Source organism: Lucilia cuprina, chromosome 4 (genome assembly GCF_022045245.1).
Source record: "Lucilia cuprina isolate Lc7/37 chromosome 4, ASM2204524v1, whole genome shotgun sequence".
Classification (NCBI taxonomy): domain Eukaryota; kingdom Metazoa; phylum Arthropoda; class Insecta; order Diptera; family Calliphoridae; genus Lucilia; species Lucilia cuprina.
The window spans coordinates 29,235,826-29,261,115 of record NC_060952.1 but is presented as its reverse complement, the minus strand read 5'-3'; the positions used below and the strand labels follow the sequence as shown (position 1 = coordinate 29,261,115).

The 25,290-nt window shown below is 26.3% G+C and overlaps 1 protein-coding gene across 1 annotated transcript in view; it reads left to right on the top strand.

Annotated features, from left to right (window-relative positions):
• Positions 1 to 25,290, top strand: part of LOC111677550 (cGMP-specific 3',5'-cyclic phosphodiesterase) — a 62,442-nt gene that overhangs the window by 4,003 nt on the left and 33,149 nt on the right. Inside the window, exon 2 of the mRNA XM_046950360.1 lies at positions 19,519 to 21,246. Coding sequence (XP_046806316.1) covers positions 20,464 to 21,246 — 783 coding nt within the window. The 5' untranslated portion in view covers positions 19,519 to 20,463. The remainder of the gene's footprint in view (positions 1 to 19,518; positions 21,247 to 25,290) is intronic.

Genomic DNA, 25,290 nt, shown 5'->3' with positions numbered 1-25,290 from the left:
AGAAGATAATTGGACTTATTCTCTAGATAATTGGCTACAAATTCCAATCAAAAAAATTAAATAAAGTTATTAAACGACCGCTTATTAACTGGTAATGTATTAAATAACTACTTTTTTAGATTATTCATTATAAAAAATTTGAAGTTTTTTGCTGGGAAGCTATGAAAAATGGCAATAATCTAATAGTTTCCTAAATATACGAAATTTTTCATTTAGTTCATGTGGGAGGTGTCAACCTTTCCATTAAAAGTCTGCCTATTTTTCTCAAAATGCTTACATGAATGTCAAAGTACTTCATCGTAAATTGGAAAATTTTAGCTATATTTTCAATTGACATGTTTTCTCTTTCTTCAATTCTTATGTAAACAAATTTTTATTATCTTGTTGTTTGAAATGTAAAATTTTGATTAAATTTTTAATTGATTTAATTAATTTTTTAATTGATTGAAAAAATGTTTTTTACCTACTTTTCTATTTTAGTTTTTTTATATTTTATTTTGAACTTTTGTGCTAGGAATATTTATAATTCTTAAATAGTCAATAAAATTTTAGGCATATACTATTAAAAAAAAAATAAAAAATTTTAAGAATATATTTATTCAAATTCAAGTTTCTTGACAATTTATGAAACACTTTATATGTTCAATTGTAACAATAATTTGATTTTTTTGTAAATGTAAGGTCGAGTATTCCTTTAACGTTGTGTGTAAACGATTAATAATTTGATTATTTTAATAAATTTCTTAATTGATTTTAAAAAAACAGTTTAATTCATTTGATTATTAAATTAATGAAAATTCCATTTTGCATTATTAAATTTTTAATTTATACAATTAATGAATTAGGGTTAAGTCTTATTTCAATTATTAACATTAATTGTTTTGATTAAGTCGTTATTTGAAATAAAAATATTTTTTTTATTTTTTTTACAAATTTGGTAATTTTTGTTGTAGGTGTAAAACTTGCTTGATACAATTATTTTGATAATTAAAACTTATTTTCAGTTTTTTTTATGTATATACGACTTTTTTTCTATTAAATCCCCAAAATGTTAAGATAAATATTAAAGTTCTTCTACCAACTCTAATAGATTTCAAGATAAACATTTTTTGTGTGGGGGTGTGCCCCACGCCCTCTGCTCTAGTCCATCCACCTTTTGTAATTAATAACCGTATAGACACTAAATATTTTATCAGATATAATAGTTTATGATTTTCTTTTTATGCCAATTTCGTCCATATAAAATTTGAGCACTATAGCTCTTATAGTTTCAGAGATAAGCGACTTTAAATACAATTTTTGTAAGTGGGCGTGGCTGTCGTTAATTGAATAAAAAATTCTCATTTAAATTGTCTTTTTATAAAATAATTTTTGTTAAAAAAAATCAGAAAAAAGAACTTCTTACTTTTTTTATTATTTATTTCTTGGAATAAAAATAAATTTACCTTCAAAGTTTTATTATAACATTTTTAAGTAAATGTGACTTTTATTTTATAAATATTAATAGAAAACTGCTAACCATACTTGTGCAAAAAAAAACCTTTTGTTAGTAACATTTACTAGTAGTACTTAGTAGCAAAAGGTTAAGTCTGTTTGGTTTAGTTTAAGACACTTTAGTTAAAAGTCATTTGTATGTACTTGTACTTACATTCTACAGCTTGCACTTTTCTTGTTCATTTTGAAAATTCCATTTTGTAATACTTTGCCAAAGCATGACAACCCCAACACATAACAGGACATGAGTGTTTGAGTGGATAAAGACTTATACATATGTGTGTCAATATGGAAAAGTGTGTATGTGTAGAAAAGTAAATGTTGTAACAAGGAGTTAACGAAATCATAAATTAAGATCTTAAATAAAATTTTATCTTTTACTAAAGAAAAAAATAACAAAAAATTTAACTAAATATAAATAAAAAGTATGCCAAAAACATATATTTTGTAAATAAATAAAAAAACAACAAGTAACTGCAACACGCTTTCAGTATGTCTAAAAAATGTAAGAGTCATGTAAATTTGATGCGACGCTTTCATTTTCGTTTTGCTACTCTTTTTTTTTCCATGTTTTTATTTACACTTCACAAAATGTAGTATAAAAACTTATGATGCATAAGGAGATGTCGTTTTAGGGACATGAATTTTATAAAATATTTAAGATTTTTACCCTTAAATTTTATGGAAAATAAAAATAATAACAATATTTATATACATACATGCAAATGTATATATGCAGGATTTATAAGAAAATTTATTTCTGTAATATGAAAGATGTGTACATATGTATCTAAAATAAATAATGTAAAAATGAATGTAAATATTTAAGATGTAATTTTGGTTAAATTCCCTTTAAACCGGAAAACTGTTTATATTTAAATCGATAATAATTTATGTTCATTAAGATTACGTGGGCTCGGATTTAATCATATCGTCGACATCTTCTACATATTTTCAGTATTATCTAATTGACACACTTTTGAAGATTGTATATGTATATACTTTGACAACGGATGTTATTGAAAGATTATAAACACTTTGGCGACAAATTGGAACCAGGTGTGTATATATTTTTTTTCCTCTGCAAAGTTTTCTAATTATATATGAATAATTTCTCATTGTGGCTATTCAAAACTTGAGGATATATAAACCAAAAGGAAATTGTGTCTAACAATATTCATTTATTTTTTTGTTGTATCCTACAAAATAAAAAAAGAAATTACTACAGTGTAATAAAATTTATTTTGGTAAAATGACTTCAATCCCTTAAGAATATTTGTGCTTAGTTTCCTTATTTCGCATTTGCAAAATATTTTTTGTCATATTTATTTGTGTATATGTACTGTTGGTGTATGTTGTTTAAATGTTTGTTTTAATATGTCCAAAATAATAATTTTAAAGTTACACACAATTACTTGAGCATTTTGTGTGTCAATGCGGTTTTTTTCGAAAGATGAAGTCAAACAAATATAACAAAAATAACTTTTTTTATTATAAAATTTATTTTTCCAAATTTTATATTTATATTAGTATAGTTGCACAACTAATACTATATATTCAATTTTTTTAAGTGCTAAATTTCTCCTCCCAACTGTTGTTAACTGCTCTTTAGTATGAGTGTGCGTGCAAAAATTTAAGTTTATTAATTTTGTTGGTTTCTTTATAGCTGTGTATTGTGGCATTTTTTAATTTTATTTATTTTCCTCAATATACATGAAATGTGAAAAACTTATATTTATATTTATAATTATATTATGTAATATAGTTTATTAGTTTAATGCATTGTGGTTGTTTTATTAAAAAGTCAAAATAAATTTTATTTATCTAATTGTGTGGTAAAGTTTTTCAATAATAAATAATGTTATTTGAATGTATGGTAATGGATTATTTATTTTGATGTTTTTGTATCAATAAATGTTAAGTTATAATTTAATACACATTTTTAATTACATTTATTATACATTTTATTATTTAATAACCTTTATTAAAGCCTCAGTTTTCTTTTTTTAGTTTCTTTTTTTTTGTCAATTTGAAATAAAAATAATTTTTATTGTTTAAACATATGTAAGTACATGTGTATTAAGTAAATATATACATCTGTTTTCATTATTTTACTAGTATTTTATTATTCAATACAATGTTAACATTAATTTTCATATAGTTTTATTTGTATGTTATGTTTGTTTTAATTTAAATATAAATATTAAGGCAGCAAATGGTATATGTAAACGCTAAATATATGCAACGCTAAATATATACCAATTGACTCAAAATCACTTTCTGAGTCGATTTAAATATGTCTGTCCGCCCAATCGTCAGTGTGTCCATGTAAACGTTGTTATCAAAGTGCAGGTCGTAATTTTCAAGATAATTTGATGAAATTTGGCATATATGTTTCATTTGAAAATGGTTAAAATTGTCGCATTATCTCACCTAGCTTCCATACAACTGAACCTTCCGAAAATGGCTTTTGAGCTCATAATTATGTAAAGTATAAATGTATCTCTATAAAAGGTCTTACAACTAAATTTTATACTAGACTTGATGATTGTGCGGAATTTCGATATGATTGGACTTCATTTGACTCTACCGCCCTTAAAAGTCCCCTTCGTAAATTGACTTGAATATCCAAAATTTACTTATTAAAACTAATATTACATTGAAATTTAGCACATACAAATATTATATAAATATAAATCTATACAGCAAATTCGGGATCGGTCTATATTTGCTCCTATCGCACATATAAATAATCTTTCAAAAATTAGATTTTCGTTAATAAATTGCTTAAATAAATCTGATCTGAATTATTATGAAAAATTAATCACATTTAACATTCTTAGCTGGTGTAGGGTATTGTAATTTTAAGGATTCAGTAAAATTTATTTTTATTTCGATACATTTTTTCTATTACTTTCTTTATTTACTGCAACTAGTTTCATTTTATTGCAAACTAACAAGCAATTTTCTTCAGATTATGTATATATGTATATGTATTCGAGACAGAGATGATCGAGGATCTAAATATAATGTCTAAGTTTCCAGTAGGTCACTCTTTTGAATTCGCTTTAATCTTCGTCTTAGTCCTATTGTACTATTAAGTTGGAAAACCTCTACATTTACATGTATTCTTAGTCTGGAATCATGTTTTGCAGCCACGATATGTATCTCTTCTTTAACAGTTCTCCTACCTAGATCGCGATGAAGGTCTGAGTTCCGAATATACCATGTAGCTTTAACAAAGCTCCTTAACACCTTATTTTGAAATCTTTGGATTTGATCGATATATTTCCTGTTAGCGCAACCCCAGAGTTGTATACATATTACCAGATTGGTTTTATTGATTGGTTATATATTAGCAATATGTTTTCTATTGATAGAACGCTTTCTCTACCAATTAACCATTTAAGTTTTCGCCATTTGATATTTAGTTCTTCACATTTTTTCTTAACATGTTCGTTCCATCGTACTTTAGTGACCAGCGTAAAAAAATATATATTTTGGTTAAAAAAATTTTCAGTAGACCAAGACCCAAATAGATACTTAAATTCGCTTGTATATGTTCTAGAAAATTTCACATCAAATATATGCATTTTGTAATAAACATATTTGAATATTTATTTGGTTCAACAATTTTTCGTACGTGTGAGCAAAATATTTTTTCCAGATGATAAAACTACAAACTAACAATTATTTCGATCTAAAATCGTAATATCATTAAATTTAATATCCTAAAAATTTAAGATAGAAAACAAAAGAACATCTATAGAAAATACTAAATTTTTATATAAATAAACAATTTACCCTTATTTGCTTTAAAGGACAAAAAAACATTTTGGATTTTTATTACAGCCAATTGACTTTGTCATCATTTATTCTATCAAAAATTAAATCACATCAATAGATTTTCCTAATTCTTTTTCAGTTTTCTGTTGCTTTTCTATCTCATTCTTACTATCACAAAAAAATTACATTTTAGTTTATTATAAGTATATAGTCAATATGTTTGTACACTAATAAAGATCATCATCATCAAAGCTAAATCTTGTAAATACAAAAAATACAGTAAAATCTTTTAGCTCATGATAAATATAAAATATTAAGTAGTAAAATGCGATTTTAGAACTATAAAATATGAAATTCTAACAAAGAAATACTTAGAATCTATAAAGTATAAAATATTTCAAAGATGTTTAAATATTTAAACTCTGTCATATAGTAAAACTTTAATCAAACAAAAGAGGAGATACTTAAGAGAAAAGCATGAGAAGGATAAAAAAAACATATTTCTTTCGCTTAACAAACATATTTTTCAGGAATAAGAAAAAACACATTTAAGTTTTTTATTTTGTACTTTAAAATAAAGTAAATAATTTTTGAAGTTGATTGGTTTAAATGAATTGGGTCAAATTGCCCTGCGGAGTTGATTTTATAAAAAAATATATATATTTTTATGACTTTGAGAATACTTCATTGAAGTATGTATTCATTTAAATACAGATAAGTAGTATAACACTAAGCAAAAACTTAGTAACAGATTTGAATTATAATTGCTTACTTATTATCATACTTTTCAATGATTAGGGAAATGTAAAAAATGTATTTATTTTAAGTCATTACTGTAACATGGAGACTGTATTGAAAACAAGCACTTAACATGCTCGTTTACAAATAACTACTTAAATTACAAGTAAGGTTTAAAGCTGTTATGTTCTAAGAATACCAACCTGGACCTATTATTCGTTAGATCGCTGTCGCACTCACAATACCACTACTTTATAATTTTATTGTCCATTTTAAACAATCATTTAGTGTCCTGATCGGCAAAAACCTTTGTCAAAAGCTCTCTTGCACTCTCACACGGATCGATGCTTACATATGTATAAAAAACGATTAAAACCTGTCCTTGAAGGATTTTGGGCATCAGGTAGACTAGCTTTTTACACAGTTTAAAATTTAAGTATATAAATTCTTTTTATTTCTTTTCGATACATGTAACGATATATATTTCAAGAAATAAAAGCGGAGCAAATTGTACAATTCTAAAAGCAATGAGTTAAATATCGGTTATATAGTTCCTTACGCATTGTAATAGCTCCGGCAAAGCATCAAAGATTTTTTGTCATAGCATTTGAACACATAACAGTTATAAAATGCCCAACTGTACACCCTTTTCTTTTGCGTCTTACAAATTTTACAGAATTCCTTTTACATGGATACTATACAGATGGGAAAATCTGATATAATTCTCATTTAGTTAAAACTATTTTTGTAATAAATACTTCAGTTATTTTAACAAATATTATTTACTACATTTGTGTATTTAAATGCGAAATGTAAATATAATATGTATGTGACTTAATTATTTTCTTGTGATTAACTTTTTTGCTTAAATTTTAAAAATTAAAAATTTTATATGATTCTAGTTTAAATTAAGCACATTTTTGGATTAATTTTATTATCACATTTTTTACGTCAATGTTATTTTAATCTGAAATCATGTATTTGAGCTTAAATCAAACCGAAATTACCTACTCTGTAAAATCACTTTCACCCAAAAAATGTTTAAATTAGGTTTTTCGTACGAAACAGTTCCGTACTTAAATCAGGTATTTTATAATTGGTATATGCAAACCCATAAATTAAATATACCATCTGCCAAATTACATGTTCATCCACTATTGTGTTGTTAAAAGGGGATTGACATGCTATCAGGATATAGTTGTTTCTAAAGCAACAACAATTGATAAACTAAATTTAATATAAAGTAGTTTTCTGTATACAAACATTACCTCTTTGAACCAAAGTCCACTTTAAACTATCAAGTAAATACACATGTAGGTACATATGAACGTTTTAAAGAAATGTTAAATAAACAAAAACCAATATATTTTCACCAATATTTTCACTACAGTCTCATAAATTTATACCAACATATGTACATGTGATACGTATGTATGCGTACATACATATATATTTGGTAGCATGAATATCTGTGGCATGTAACAGTAATGGAAAATGTTAACAAGATGCTCTGCGAGCATGTAACTAAGCTTTAGTCAGTCCTGTCAGACATGCTTTATGGTCGGTCTTTACAATATTTTTGTTCCTTGTACATTCAAAGTGTCTTTTCAGTGAACGTGCCTGAAATACCAATGAAATTATATTTAATGTTTGTAATAGAGTTTCTTCCTCTTCTATCACATCTTATCTTTCTTATTTTATTTTTTTTTGTATTTATTTATTTTTATTTGTGTTTTGCATACCATTTACTAGAAATCTTTTCTGTCTGCATTTCTTCCGGTAGCAGTAGTCGTTAAATAAAAAAAAGAATAAAAAATTAAAAAGTTAATGTGTTAAGAGAGGTTATGCTTAAGGATACATAAATATGTGAACTTTTATAAATTTAAATATTTGCATATATTTACAAAGATGTATGGTTAGATTAATGATATTAGCAGCTTGAATATAAAAAGCCATTGTGTACGCTAAAACTTGAAAATTTATTTTAAAGAAAGACAAAAAGATGGATGAGTATGAAGTAAATGCAAATTCAAAGACCCTTATTATTTGCTATTAAGCTAAATCAGAAGGTATAATACAAGTGCGAAACAACATCACTAAAGAGCCCTTTAAAAGATCACATTTTATTTTACGTTTAATGAAAAAGTAAAATAATCTAATGCGACTTGTTTATTTTTTGAATCATTTCATTTCTCTTATTATGTGATGGTTTTATTACATATGCCATACTCTTCTACACAAAATGTATAAGTTTCCTTTTCTTCACTTCTTAAAGTCACTGATTTAACAGATTTTTAAACATTCATGCCGTAAATGTCCATCACGTTCTTTTAAATGTATATCATCTTAAATGGTATGTCTATTAAACATCGAATATTCATGGGCGTTACTTCTCAAACTGGTCATTCTGCAGCGTAAAATATTTTTTTTAAATTAAATTTGTTGAGCGAACATGTTCATTAGTTTGGCTAACAAATTGATTTTGTTATTTATTAAATTAAATTTTTCAAATAACTTTGTTGTTACTTGTGGTTTCATTTTTATAACCAATACCAATTGAACTTTTTTTGGTAAATGTTAGAATCGATTTTTAAAGTGGTTTTCATACAATTTTCTTAATATATATAAAAGCATTATTTTGTTATGTGTTATAACTTATAAGTAGAATGTTTACTTATTGTTATACATATGGATCTTTTACTTTAATTTTGCCATAACTCAAAAAAAGGAAAAACGGCATCGAACTACATTTTATTATTAAAATTTTTATAAAAACGATAAAACACTTCATTTCCAAATTTTGTAATTATCGGTCACCAATTGACCCCAGCCCCCATACTTCCCTTTAAAAAAAAATCCCTTAATCGTCCATAATTTGTATATTTTCTTGTTTTCGAACCAATACTAATGAGACAAGCTTGGTTAAATGCGTTACTATCCTCATAATTGATAAGATCATCCTGAATCTTGTTTATAAAATTCCTTTTTAATCAAAATAATTATACGCTTTCAGTTATTTCTTTAGTGTCCGAATACATATATTTATACAATTGACATCCTTTAACTGATTTGACTTCAAGATAGAAGAAAATAAATAAATCAAGAGAATAAATATAATTAAGTGGTAGAGAAGCTAAACACTTTAATAACAATTAACGCCTAAAAGAAGACAAACATTGCGGCTATGTTAAAAATCCCATACAAACCAGACCAACATTGCGTATGAGTGTGTACTTAAGTAATTGATTTCATACGTTACCATGTACTTAATGTACTCCTACTTTTGTTTCTGAAAAAAAAACTTTCACTAAAATTTTTTGATTTTTTTTCAACAAAAATTCTTTGTGTAAAATTATACTATCCTATAGATTACAATTATAAAAATATGCAGTACAAAATTCTTTTTGTCTCCTCCCACTTAACAGTGTACAAGTCAGTATTTGTGTTTTCGGTTAATGTACACCCAACACAAAAACATGTTGCACATTATCAGCATTATTATCATCCTGACACCTGCTGAGTTCTATTTATTTTAAAAGTCTCAAACACATACATATATACATTATACATTACATTCTCTTTGGAATTTTCATGGAAACTTTAGCATTACATACACTCAAATATTTGTAAGTGTGCTTATATATGCATGTATTTCTAAACATTTTGCATATTTTGTGCGTGTTTGTTCAAAAGTTTGTTAAAGTGTACAACTTGTCATTTTTAAATCATCAACCCATTTACGTTATTCAAAAGAAAAAAGAGCAAAAAAATATATATCACAATTGCTGTTGTTGCTGCTATTGTGTTCGTGTTCTACTTAAGAGTTAAGTCCTGGCGCCATAGAAAACAGTTGTGTCTGTAACTGGATTTGTTACCAATTTAATTATTTTTGCAGCAATCTATGTACTATTGTACGTTCATTTTTTCTAACAAAAAATTTTTTTTTTTGTTAACTCAATCAGTAAAAGCATTAAAAAATATGTTTGTATTTCCTGTAAGATGGCTTGTGGTTTTAATTATCAACACAATTTTGAATATCGTGGTTTATATGGAATAATGAGGATAAATGTAATTCAAATACAATTAGTAAAAGTTGTTAAGATTAGAGGTGTCCACAAAAATAGAATTTTGATTAGATGAGTCTCATTATGTTAATTAACCAACTGGTGTACATTTTATCCAAATCGGATAACAAGAATCCGTGAGAAAATCGGTTGAAAAGTGTAAAATTGGGTGAATAGAATAATAACTACGATTAGACTATGACTAGACTATGACTAGACTATGACTAGACTATGACTAGACTATGACTAGACTATGACTAGACTATGACTAGACTATGACTAGACTATGACTAGACTATGACTAGACTATGACTAGACTATGACTAGACTATGACTAGACTATGACTAGACTATGACTAGACTATGACTAGACTATGACTAGACTATGACTAGACTATGACTAGACTATGACTAGACTATGACTAGACTATGACCAGACTATGACATTTTAATTTATTATATTAAAATATTTTTCATTTTTATAAGTGAAACAAGTCAAATATAATCATCTATTAAAAACTTTAAATTCCATAAAGCTACCAACGTTCGTGTAAGGTAAATAGTTAAACTCCCTGTTGACTATTAAAAATGTCTCAACTAAGTTATAAGTGAAATTGTAGAACAATAAACCACCTGTTAAATAATTCATATACATATGTATATAGTTGTTGATTAAACTTAACACTCAAATTAATTAAAAAAATGTTTATAATTGACACAACACAGCAAGAACAAAATAATGCTAACCACATAACATTACAATTAAAATGTAGTACACAAATTTTAGCACATTTTCTAAATAATTCTAAACAAATTAAATAAAAGCACGCGGTTTTCATGGCAGCAGTATAAATGTGCTCGTGCTTTAAAGACTTTTTATTTATGTATTTGATTATTAAATTTTGACGCAGTGATTTCATTGTGAAAAATTTCTTTATGTGTTAATGTGTTTTTATAAGCAGCTTAACCTGACTTCAGTAAAATGTGTATATCTGAAATACAATTTAAAGGTATAAAACAAATTAAGTTTGTTGTGAATCCAATTAAGATTAAAACAAAAACTTTTTTTCAAATAAGTTTATATGTGAAGCTTAGTGCTGGAAAAACTTGTTTAAAATTTAAATGTTTTAAACAGAAAACCTTAGAGTGACTTTTTAAACTGTTAGATAATTTATAAACGAAAGTTCTGTTTAGACTTAGTTTTATATCTTTTTTAGTCCTGGTTTAGTTAACATTTCGCTGATATAGTGTTAAGTAAGGTTCGGTTGTAAATCACTTTAGTATACGGTTTGCTAACATTAAAAAAAATTTCATTTTAGTTTAATCTTTACGTCAAGGTGACACAGACAAATGCATAAATATGTTTAGAAAATAATTTATTTGCTGGAAATTGTTACAAATGTCATCACTTACTACTTCAAGTAGCTATCTACACCATTTCTTATTAATACAGAAAACAAAATTAATGTAAAAATTAATAAAATAATTTTTAAGAAATTCTAAAATCGAAGTATATTGTGTTAAAAAATTTAATTGAAAATTTCTATAATACAACAGGAAATGTTGTAGTTGTAGTAATTTTTATACTAGAATTTAATAATTTTTATTATTTTGTTTTTGTTCTTTCTTTTGCTTTACTATTTATTTTTTAGTCACAAATAAGATTTATTTTTTTCAATTCTCTTTAAAAAAATTGTTAATAAATCAGCTTATAAAAGCAATTGTAAATAAGTGCTTATTATGGGATAAAAAAAGGAAACGCTAAAAATTTTTAAAGAACGAAAAAAATGTACTGGAACTCCTTTATTCGTAAAATAATAAAAAGTAAATATAACTTAATATCTTTTCTTTGTTTGAAGTTTATGTAGTGAACTCATGGGAATTAAAATACCAATAAATTATTTGCATAAAGGATTTTGAACAAATGATAATAACAATGTCATAAAGTTAATATTATATAACTAAAAATTGTACTGTTAAAAATATATTTATTATTATTGGCTGTTCACTTTTTAAATAAAATTTGAACTGTAAATTCAGCAAATAAATTCATTTTATAATTCTATAAATTCAATACTAGCGAATTTATAGAAGCCTCATAATGACAAAAACGTCATAAACCACATAATGAAAAATATTTTGACTTGTGGCGGTCTTGCATAAGTTTTAAATCAATTCATATAATGTCACACGTAACCCCATATGTTCACACACACACATGAATTATTTATTTTAAAATCTAGACGTATGTGAAATTATTATTACAATTTATTTATAACTCATACGTCAATAAAAATTTTATAACCCATTAAATTTTTTAAAAACTAAAATCTTAGACCAGTTTTGTCGTTTGCCAAATAAATTAATGATTATTACAATATGTGAGACCAGATGTAAAAATTTGCTTATTAATGTATGTTCAAAAATTTTATTAGTTTATTTGATTATTGTCATTGCTCATATATAGGCCAACAATGAAAACGTAAACAATCGTCCTCGTGACTGCATACTTGTGCCCCAAATATAATTTTACAGAAGTTGTGAATATTGACTGTGTCCTTTTTTAGAATTTCTCTGGATGATAAAGAAAACTCGTTTATCTAATACCTGTATTAAATTCGTAATCAATTTAGCATGTTCCTCTGTCTGAACAAAAGAAAACAATCAAATTCGCCGAAATATTAATTCAATATTTGTTTTAAGCAGTCTGGTATTGAAAATCAGAAAAATTTGTTATGGACTTTATCAGAGTTAGTTTCCATATACTTAAATTTTCTAAGTAAACAGTTAATTGTAAATTAATTAACAATTTTAATGGTTTATTAAATCCAATGATAATTATGAAATAATCTATGTTAAGTTTGCAATAAATTGTAACCTATTAAAACCATTCATTAATTTTCAATTTATATAAATGTATTGCTATTTATAAGTAATACTTCTTTTTAATTCTACCTCATTAAAATATTTACTTCAATAATCCTAGAACACTTCCAAATATTTATCCTTAAGCAAATTAGGTATAACATTTATATAAATATCTTCTAAGTTCATGTCAATTACAGATATTGAAAATAAATTAATCTTTAAATTGTGTATGTATATTATATGTATGTATGTTTGTATGTATGTATGTATGTATGTATGTATGTATGTATGTATGTATGTATATATGTATGTATGTATGTATGTATGTATGTATGTATGTATGTATGTATGTATGTATGTATGTATGTATGTATGTATGTATGTATGTATGTATGCATGTATGTATGTATGTATGCATGTATGTATGTATGTATGTATGTATGTATGTATGTATGTATGTATGTATATATGTATGTATGTAAGGGTGTTAATACCTTTCAAACAATGCATTTTAATGCACTAAATACGTGAAAATTATTTTTTTACAAGAAAAAACATAAAAATAAATTTGATTTTTTTAAACTTTTTTTTAAACTTTAAATTTTATATATGGCAATCTATTTTTGCTTTGTGGTTGAAAAATTATAATAAAGTAGCAAATTTTAATGCTCAATTTTAATTAACTTAATTTTTCATTTATAAGAAAAAGAAACTTAATTTTATATACAAAATCCGATGAAAATTTATGTTTATATATAACTCATGTCAAACTATATATTTCTAAAACAACATTCAAATTCTCTATTATTCTATGTTTAATGAAAAATCCTTAAATGCAGTATTCTAATATATATAGTATATGAATATAAACAACAGACTATTAGGCACACACACAACACGTTTACTCTTGAAAATGTATATTAATCTTGTAATTATGTATAAGTGACAACATAATGGTAATTGTATGAAATGTATGAATGTCTGATTGAATACTTAAGGTACTTAATAAGAAGTGCTTAAACAGTATAATGTATATTCAAAAGCATTTTACTTTAATTACATAGGCCTACACAATTTGATAAGAATTTCATTTTTTGGAAAAATATATATTATATACACATTGTTTTGAAGTCTGCAATTCCTATCTAAAGGCTTCTGAACAAGGTTGTTTCTATGTTTTATATTGTTCCTCCTTTGAAATATATTAATCTGATTAAAAAACTATAAATTTTAAATATTGTTAAAACATCTTAAATTGGACTATACGATCACTAAAATATTAAAATGTCGAAAATTGATGGGTAATACGACCAGCACATCAAATAATACTAGGATTAATGAAAATTATTGAAAAAGTTTTTTCATTGATAGACTGTGTTTTTAATGCGTAATCAAATCTCATATGATTTCACTAAAATGTTACGTAACAAACAAATGACTTATTTATTATTAAGAATAAATACCACAATATATCAACCACATACATGTGTATATTCAAAGTATACATAACCACTTATAACATTATCAGACATATTCCCCTTTTACTACAATACTGTCATAACTCAAAATTCGACTTTTATAAAATGGGAACCACAAAATATATGATAAATTAAAATTCATGATATATATTCATACATTTATGTTTTGTTTTAATTAAGTTAAAATTTAACTGAGAAACTTATTAAATACAATCTGGTAAAATTTTTTTCAAATCTCAGGATTTGTTTAAAAGTAAAGTTTTATAAATCATTCAAACCGAATTTTACAAAAGGAAATTTTTTGAGTTATACTATTGTTATAGTGTGCGGTGTAAGTACATGCATATTTTCCTTTTAAGAAACTGCTTATTTATAGCTCAACCCAACAGATTGTACCTGTCTGATTAAGATGTCATTGAGTATGCCATAGTCGAGGTACAACAACATAATACTTTATTATAAGTGTTAAGTAATAGGTATAAACATATACATTCCCAAGTGGGAAAAAACTGCTAAACTATTTGATAATAATTATTTTAGTGTGAGACGTTATGAATAAATTTATGATATTGAAAAGGGGAAATATATGATTTTATGTAAATATATTTACAAACATATACTCATACATTAAAATATCACTATATATAGTTTGAAACTATAGTTTTAAACTAAAAATGTACATACATAGCATATGTTAACTTTGTTGACGACAAAAAACGTCTCTAGAAGTCATATCATTTTATTTTATAAAATATTGATTTTATATAATTATATTTAATATTAAAAGAACTTATGTAAAAAGATCATTGAATTTATTAATAGAGTTAATCAGTTTTTACACTCAAGAATACTATAGTGGGTAGTAAATATTGGTCCTATACCGTCCACCGTGAAGTATACCATTCTGCTCATAATCACTAATCTATGTCCGTCCGTCTGTCTGTCTGTCAGTCTGTCTGTGAGTCCATGAAAACTTTGTGCGCATGCTATAGGTCGTGCACATACTCAGTGATAAATCCTATTAAAAATAGTTAAAATCGTAAATTTTTCGATATCTGTTAACAAATATACTTACATATTCCTTCTTTACTATACATTCAGTTGAATAGATTTTATTTCTTATTGAAAATTATAAGAATTTAATGATTATAACAGTTCTTTAGCCAAAGGCTACTTAAAAAAAAAAATAAATATCTTTTTATCGCATAACAAACTCCTTCAATTCATAAATTTCTACACTATAAAATAAAAAATAATAGATTCAATAGTTAACTAAATGTGTTATTGAAAAAAGGGGTTCGTTCTTATTTCGGTTGATGTTATTGTTTAGTTTATTTATGCAAAAAAATTCTTGCTAAATCATTAAAATAATAATAACATTTTTTTTGACTTTAAGCTATTTATAAAAATAAATATTGAAAACATCTTTACGGGTTCTGGGTATAAAGGAAAAGTTAAAGTTTATAAAAAAATTAAATATTTTAAAGTAATTTTTATAAAATTTTCGAAACGAAATTCTTAACATTTGTGGTATCTTAATATATCTTTTTTCTTCCTACAGACATTTAATATAACCCTTTTTTAAAGTAATTCGGCTCATTATACCCTACACCACTATAGTGGGGAGGGTATTATGCGTTTGTGCTGATACCAATCTGCTCAGAATCACTTTCTGAGTCAATTTAGCTATGAAAATAATTGAAATCGGTCCACTATTTCGCCTAGTCGCCATAAAACTGTACCCGCCGAATCGGGTCTTTAAGCTCACAATTACGTTAAATGTTCTATTATGTCAACAAAAATCTGCAAAACTTAGTTTTATAGAACGATAAATGACACTACTAATTTTTATAGTGATCGGGCCTCATTTGAGCCTAGTCTCTATACAAACTCTCCTTCAGAAAATGTCTTGAAGGTCAAAATTCACTTATAATTTATAATAAAACGATTAAAATTTACATAAATAAATTTCAGGTAGAATTGAATTCCACTACCAAAATTTATGAAGATAGACCCATGTTTACCCTTACTCCCCTATGAGCCCTCTTGTAGAAAATCTCTTTTCTTTGTCAATAATACGTAAAAATATTACACAATACGGTTAAAGAACAAATTAAATGCTTTATTTTTTAAAATTATCCACTTTTTTAACATACTGACTCTTGTAGGGTATCATATAGTCGAAAATGTCCGACTCTACATTCATATTTGTTTTTTAATTTTAGATGGCCCAAACTTTATGTTTAACATTTTAGCGTCACTGTAACATTTCTGTAGCAAACCCAAAAATGTATTTAAATAGACATTTTCTGTTCAAATTAGTAGCACTTTCATAAGATTCCACTGAACTGTGTTGTATTCATTTTCACATGATATGTGGCAGAATTATACGTTTTGACTTTTTAATTTGATTTTTTGTTGACCTGTTGATTATCCTTAGCTTTACAAAAACAAGGTGCAAAAGGGACATGGCAACTAATAAAAATATTAACTAGAGTTATTTCCGAAAAAATATCAATTGTCTGATTTTTAAATAATTGCACATTATAAATCAATATTTTACTTATTGAAATGGCAATTCAAAAAGTTTTCATTAAAAACGTGAAATTGAAATTAGAAATCATGATGTTAGCAGAGACTATGTCATGTTTTTATATGTCTAGCATTGTGTCATAAAAAGTGGGCGTAAAAAAGTCAGGCATATAATGGGAATCTAAAGTTCTTTTTGAACTTTGATAAAAATTGCAAATTCTATTAATTTAAAACAATACATATTTCTTTAAGTGATCAATTTAGAATGCTTTCATAATTTATTTCGTAATTTTTGTAATTACAAAATACATGTAAGATAACAAAATCCCAAAAATTTACTTTAAGTCTTTTTTGTTAAATACTTGTTAGGTATAAAGGTATCCTTAGTATAAAAATATTTTAAATAAATATGACTACTATGCAAACACATTCATATACCACATATCCAATATTCCTCTCTTGCAATATATGCATTTGTTACAAATAGAATGCATATCAAAATTTCTATAACAATCATTCCCTATCATACTTACATATGTATACTACATAAAAACACAAAAATATTTGAAGCATTTTTAAAATTGCTAATAAATCCTCATGTCTTAAACACGCAAAGCCGTATAACATTTTACACACAATATAAACTATCTAGTGAATGCAAACAAAAATACATTAGATCGGTTCAAAGGTTACATGAAATAAAATTAACCCGATTTCTTTTATATAATACAAATTTTCCAAAGTTAATATTTTCCCTGTTTTTCAATTTCAAAATAAACATTTTTCGAACCATTTATGTAGTATCTTTTTCTATTGAGCCTGTCTAATATCTACTCTCTACAAGTATTATTTGTTTCCACTTTTAACACAACAATATAGTTTTTGTTTTCAGTTTACAATTTTATTTCTCCAGATAACAGTTTTGGTTTTTATGGCAGGAATTGTTTTTACAAGCTGTTAAAGAAGTTTTGTTATCGCTGACACAAAACAATAGTTTACTTAAAATGAATATAATTTGTTTAAGTTTTTATGCACATGCACAATGTGTAATAAAAACGAATTTAAAATCTTTAAAAATAAAAGTAAGAGTTTCTTATGAAAGCATTTAAAATTGTATATAGGAAATCATTTTCAGAAAAATACCCAGCAAAAACTGGGTAATAGCTTTCAATTGTAATTACTTACCTAACAACATACTTTTCAATGACTACTAGATATCGTCGAGATTACATAGGTGTAGTCTAATAAGGTCTTACTAATAATATGTTATATAAATACTTTCTTATTCATTAGTCATCTTTCAGTAAAGATATAGAAGCTGTATAAGTTTTTTAATGAGATTTACAATGACAAGGTAAATACTTGCCTCCAATGACATCACCGTGTTAAAACAATGACTTAAAATGCTATTGTGTAAGTAAATTTAAGCATTGCATTAAAATTTCTTACTGGGTAGAAATAAAATCATATTTTGATTTTAAAAAGCATACCTAGAAAGCTTAAATTGAAATATAATAAGTTACAAGCTATTTAACACGTCTGAGCCTTATTAGCATCCCAGTTAAATATTTTCAAATTTTGGTAATAAGTATTGTAGATTATGTATTTTTTTCATACTTTACTTGGTAATAAGTGGTCATTATCAATAACATTAATAAATATAACTGCAAAACCACTTATTTTTTGGCCAGTGTAAGTAACTACTTACACTTTTTTCCAATATTACTTGCCTACCGGGTAAGTAAAGATTTAGCTGGGATGTACCACGTTCGCTTACATATAAGTAGTTAAATAAGTTGTTTCGCTTCAATGAAAAAACTAAACTATATAGTGTTCAAACTTGATGAAATCATAGTACAATCGACTAGTTATTTTACTTTGCATCTTCTAATTATTGTAATTATTATCGGTTACAAACAGGGAATTAATTAAGTTGTTGACAAAAAATTAGCCAAATTTCATAAACAAGAAAATTTAAGAAAAGGACGTTAAATAGAATTCCTAATATATCGCAACTAAGATTTCCGACAAATATATAAATATTCAATTCTCGAGAAAATTTTAAATTTCTTTGTAATGCTAAAATTTATATTTGAATAAATTTTATTTCCTAAAGGACACTGGTATGGTTATTAGGATATTGATTTTCACAATACTAACACTTATAACATTCATATGAAATATGAGCAATTATACGGCCTCCAATTTAAAATAAAAATTATAAATATTTAAAATATTCAATTTAAACAGCATTAGATTTTAAAAGTTCAATATCCGGATTACTGCTACTTAAGTACAACATTTAAAATACATAAATTATAAAGTTATACCTATTTAAGCTTCAATACCTTTATCGTTTCACTTTATACATCAATAAATACTTTAAGCTTTTGCAAAAGAATACTTCATTTTTTTAACAAAAATATTTCCCATACAACATAAATTAATGGTTTTAGTTGTACGGAGTAATTGATAAACTTTTTGATATACTTAAATTTAATTTATTTGTTTAGTACATAAAGTAACCAATGAATTATTATATTTCATTATACTTTCAGATGGTGGTTTATTTATTAGTAGCTGCATGTTAAGCACTACAAGGATGCCTCTTAGCCCAGCTCAATATATAATAACTTAGACACAAAATACTTGGCAACCAAATAAGAAAACCATACAACCAACCAAAAAACTCAACTGAAACCAAACTAAACTGAATACAACCAATCTAAACAGAATTTAAAAACAGTAAGAGTTGAACGTATAAACTTAATATCAAATAAAAACAAGTGATTGTTTGCTAAAAAAAAGAGACAAACAAAATAACAAAATCTAGAAAAGTAAACACAAAGAAACATAATATTTATTTATTTGTTAAGAATATAATAAAGTAAAACAAAAAGGAAAGCTTTACATTAAAAAGGCTAAAACAACTTAACAATGATGTACGAATATCGAAATATTGCACATTTTTTATGAGCACATTATCCGATGGAAATTACTGCGAAATTTAGCAACAATAATAAAATAAAACAGAAAACCAGTCAACAGTCATCAATTACAAAGCCACAGGTAATCTATAATGTAATCACAACAAATATTTATACAACTATCATACCAACAACACCAACCGGCAACAACCAAGTAAGACCACAGCAACTCAAACAAACAGTATAAAAAGTAGAGAAAAAAGAGCATTAACGTTTATACAAATTTATCAGCTAACGAGAGAGGAAAAGCAAAGAAAGTAAAATTTTCGTTTATTTATTTAATTATTGTAACGAAAAGCAAAAAAGGTCTTCTGTGCTAAATGGCATGTTTATGTTGTTGTAGTAATTTTTGATTGATTATGGCTAAATTTTGTAGAGGTTGATTGTTTTTAAATGATTTTTTTGTTGTATACCAAACATTAGTTTTTGCGTAAATGTCTATGAACAAAACAAGTATAAGAAGAAGAGCTGGTCTCCTCAAAATATCCTTGTACTGCTGCTGGTACATAGAACATAATGACAGATGTGTCAACGACACAAACAAACGCACTACAAAGTGCTAAATCAATAAAAAATAACAATGAAACCTGTCACTCAGTAACGGATACAACGTCTGAAACATTAACAGCAGCAGCAACTGGTTCACTTACCAATGGTTCTTCAACAAAAATCAATAAAATACAAATACCAACAATAACCAAAGACGAACAATATTTGGCAGGAGCAACAATAACAACAACATTAACCAACAAAATGTCAACTGTGGGTATTAAAAGTCCAACGCCCACAAGTCAATCACCGGCAACAACTCCTAGTCAAACATTAGTTTCTTATGATACCAATACATCTGCCTGTTCCACTACTTTAATCACAACAGCAAATCAAATTACAAAGCCCGCCTTACAAACCGATAAAGATTTCGTTTCACCAGAAACCATAGTCACTGCGTCACCATCATCAACACCTTCACCTACAAGAACCTGTGGTGGTGGTGGTAATAGCAACAGCAGCAATATAATGGGTACAGCAACAGCATTAAGTTCACCCATCAGCTGTTCGAGTCCCTCTATTAAAAGTGTTACAAAACAACAGCGTGAGGCTTCTGCTCAAGATGTTGATGAAGTGGCACGTTTGTTTGAAGAGAAACCTGAAGCATTTGAAAAATGGTTACTGGAACGTGCACCACCGGAAGCTTTGGCACGACTGCATGAATTTATCGAAAATCGTAAGCAACCATTGAAAAGACCTTCGGTTACGTCTGATCTATTTCAACAATGGATGTCTTCGTCGCCGATTCAGGTGAGTTTAGAAATAATTTTTTATATAAAAGTAGAAGGAATATATTTGACTTTTTCTAATCATATACAAATATATGCCATTAAAACTTAAAATTATGTAACCTTTATGAAACGTTACATTAAGGATTTTGTTGAGTATATAAATATATCGATATTTATGTGAATATGAACGCGATTTCCGAAATATATCCTATATAGGAGTTTGGACAACTACTAAATTGGATATAGTAGTTTTCTTAAAACACAAAGTTTGTGATAACTTCCAACAGATTGACAGATGGACCAGCATGGCTATATTATCTTAGATTCAATATTTCGATGTGTTACAAATAGAATGGCAATTATCGCATTTTGATTTATGTTATAAATGTTTTTGACAACACTTTCGAAATTTCTATGCGTATTTGTTAAATCTATTCTGAAAAAAATATTATAGGGGCATTTTGAATTTTTTCGAACAGGTTTTAGATCTTATCCTTCCTACAAATTCATAACTGTTTAGATTTTATTAAGGTTTAAAGTTAATTTTTTTCAACAAGCATTAACTACGACATCGTATATTTTCTTAACTGTTTATTAGATTTTAATCGTTTTAGTCCCAAATTAGAGCCTATTGCTAACGTCCTTTAGCCAAAGATATATTAAAAAAGTTACGTTCTATTTTCTTTATTCCTTTTCATAAGTGTACTTAGTCAACAATATATCAACTTTAAGTAAATGAAAACATATCATTTCCATACAAATGTTAAAAATCCTACTTTTTTGTTAGAAACTACATTCAAATTGTGCCTTGTTCTGGCAAAACTCAATCAAATAAATGTTTGCTTAATCATTTGTAGACAAAGAATTTCTATATATAATTCATTTATTTACACAGCTTAAGTTTTTCTTGATACATTTTTAACAAATAGTTTTTTTTACTCATTTTATAATGTGGCAAGAAACTGTCTGAATCTTTATTTCAACTTGTGTTTGACATTGAGAAATTAATTTAACAATATTTACTAAATAAATATATAAACTTAAAGAATGGAACTATGTATATAAATTAATATTATACATTTATTTTGTTGTTGACTTAAAACTTAAAAAAGGTGTTAGAAATGTTAAAGAAACTTTTGAAATAAAATTTTATTAATTAATTTTATGAAAGGTGGCTTAAAAGTTTGCTTTTCTTTTCGACTAGACTAGAAATCATGTAGGTATATTATAAACATAACCTCAGATTATATTAGGACATACATTTGAATATTTATGTGTTTGTTCGCCCGGGGGCATGTTACGTTGGTGTAAGACCCCATCTTGGTGTGATTTCAATTCTGGGTGCTACCAGTACCTCTAGTCTGCCAGGGCTTTAAACTGGTGATGCCAATCCACTCCTCGGACATTCCATGGAATACTTTGATATAGGGTCAAACTAGAGAAACACATAATCTGATACTACGAGTGGCCATATAAGTTGCCAAATGACAATAGATACCCTATAGAGGAGTAAGTGTGGAACTATACGGTGGAAAAGAGTTAAATGTATATAATACAGGATGAATGAAGAGGTCTTGTCAGCCATTATATATAGAATGAGTGTATCAGATGTTGTATCATATACAAGTGATACCATTAAATTTTTCTTATATCCTGGTATGTTTAAAAAGATATCTCTGTTCATACCGGATTTACAATAATGTGTTCTCTGTTAGTAAGAACAAAGTCTTCGGCTTATTTGATGGATTCCTACATCGGTCTACCAGTTGCGTCTCTAGGTGCTGTTGTCGACTCACCTGCGTGGTTGTAAACGGGAGTGATACGGTCCAGTATACGTTCACTTGAGCAAAGTGCATGTATACTGGACCGGAAACTCCATATATGTAATTTTCCACCTGCGCGAAAGAAGCACATTGGTCTCCGTTATATCAGCTCTTCTAATGGTTGAGAAAGACCATCATGAAATAGCCCAATCATGACAGGTGTTCACGTTAATCACTTCGACATTAATCCCTTCGATTATAATGCAGAACTTAGTTTGCCATCTGGAGAATTCACAAAATAGTTTTCCCTCTCTGCTTCAAAACTTAAATAGTATAAAGCAAAATATTCATAATTTTGCAAAATATTTTTTAGCACCGATCAACTTCTAAAAATAAAATTATGTTGTACTTTAACGTTAGAAACTTAAAATATAATTTCATTGTTTTTGAAGTAAGGGCATGTCTCACACAGCCAAAGTTAAAAAAAGCGTAAATACCTACTACTCCAAGTTTTTTTTCAAATTTAGATTAATCTATTAAATATTTAATGATATTGCAAACCACTACTACTGTAAACAACAGATTTTTAAAATGAAAAATTAACAAATAATATAATAAAAACTTTAACTCAACGCCAACAATTAAAACTCAAAGCCAAATTACTTTATAACGCTTGTTGCAATGCAATACATGTTTTTAAAATACCAAAACGGAGAAAAATACAAAACGAAGAATTTATACATACACACATCGCTGATCACAAGTAATATCAGTGTAACTCGGTAAATATAATTTCTAGAAAAATCAAAGAATTTAACATGATATGCATTTTTTTGTAAATCTTTTCAACATTTGTTAGAGAAGTTGTCGTTTCAAGTAATAGAAAATAAGGATAAGTCGACTTAGTTCATTTATCGTTTTTTACTATAGATATTATATAAAAGAAATATAAAGTTGTTCTCTTTTTTTTAAATTCCACTGCTACGTGCAATACGTATGATTAGTATTGACACCAGCAACACTACTCCTCCCTTCTATATGTATTGCAACACTGCAATAACATTTGTGAAAAACAATAAACTTTTTACGTGATTTTCATTTAATCCTTCGTTAAAAGTTTGTTTTTTTTCGTTTTACATGTTGTATAATGAATATGACACTTAGTATGTATGTATACATGTTTAAGTTGCATGTTACATTGTTGCCACATAAAAACACAGATTTCATATTCATTCATCCGCCTATCCGATACTTTTAAAAGTATCCTCAAGTTAAACAAAATTTTTGGTTGTTCATTTAATTAATACTTTTGTTAAACTGTCGTAAGTTATTAGTTTTCTTTGGAAATTTGTTTCTTTATTTCTTTTAATTTGTGGCAAAAAAAACTTTATTTTTACTTATATATTTGAAAGAAAATTTCAAATATAGAAAGTTTTTTAATATAAAGAAAAAAACCAACATTTCTGACAGTTTTTTAAGATGAAAATTATAAGTTGACACGGTTATTACACATATCTGAATATTTTTATGACACAATTGTAAGATCTTTTAAAAGAATAACATTTTTCCCTACTTCAAAAGTAACAATTAATGATTTTTTTTACCTTCTGTGAAAGTGTTGTTCAATGACTTTCCGAAGATGCGAAAATAGTTATTACTTTTTTTATGAGATAAACATTTTATTTTTGGGCTCCTGTTTCATTAATTTAATTAATGTTAATATTATTTAAGTCAAATTAGTTGTATTCTATAATAATAAAATTTCACTTCCGAATAACTTCCAAAAATGAGCATAAAAATTACTTCTTGAGAATGACTTTTAAAGTAGCAAATTTGGAATTTAATAAAAATGACATCCCTCTTATGACAAGCCTGTGTTAAAATCATCACTTCTTCAAGTTTTTTCAGTACTTCCATGGAGAAAATTCGACTTCTTTTTATCTTCTTTGGAAGTTTTGTTTTGCTGGTATAGCTTAAGTATTTTTCAGAAGAAGTTCTTCAGCAACAGTTATGCGATAGTTCATTTGTATGTATGAACTCTTGAACTCGTTGAAAAATTTTCAAAACATTTAGAAAAGGATTTCACATAAAATCCTTTTCAAAATCCCACCTTTAGTTATTGACCTTAAAATTTTATAAATTATTAATTTTTAATTGATTCATTAATTTTATAATTTTATTTAATCATTATTAAATTTCACAAAGCGAAATGCAACTACACAATTTCATCAAAATAATCTCCCTTATCCGACATGTATAACATTATAGTTGGGTCTTCGAAAAAACGGTTTTGATATAAT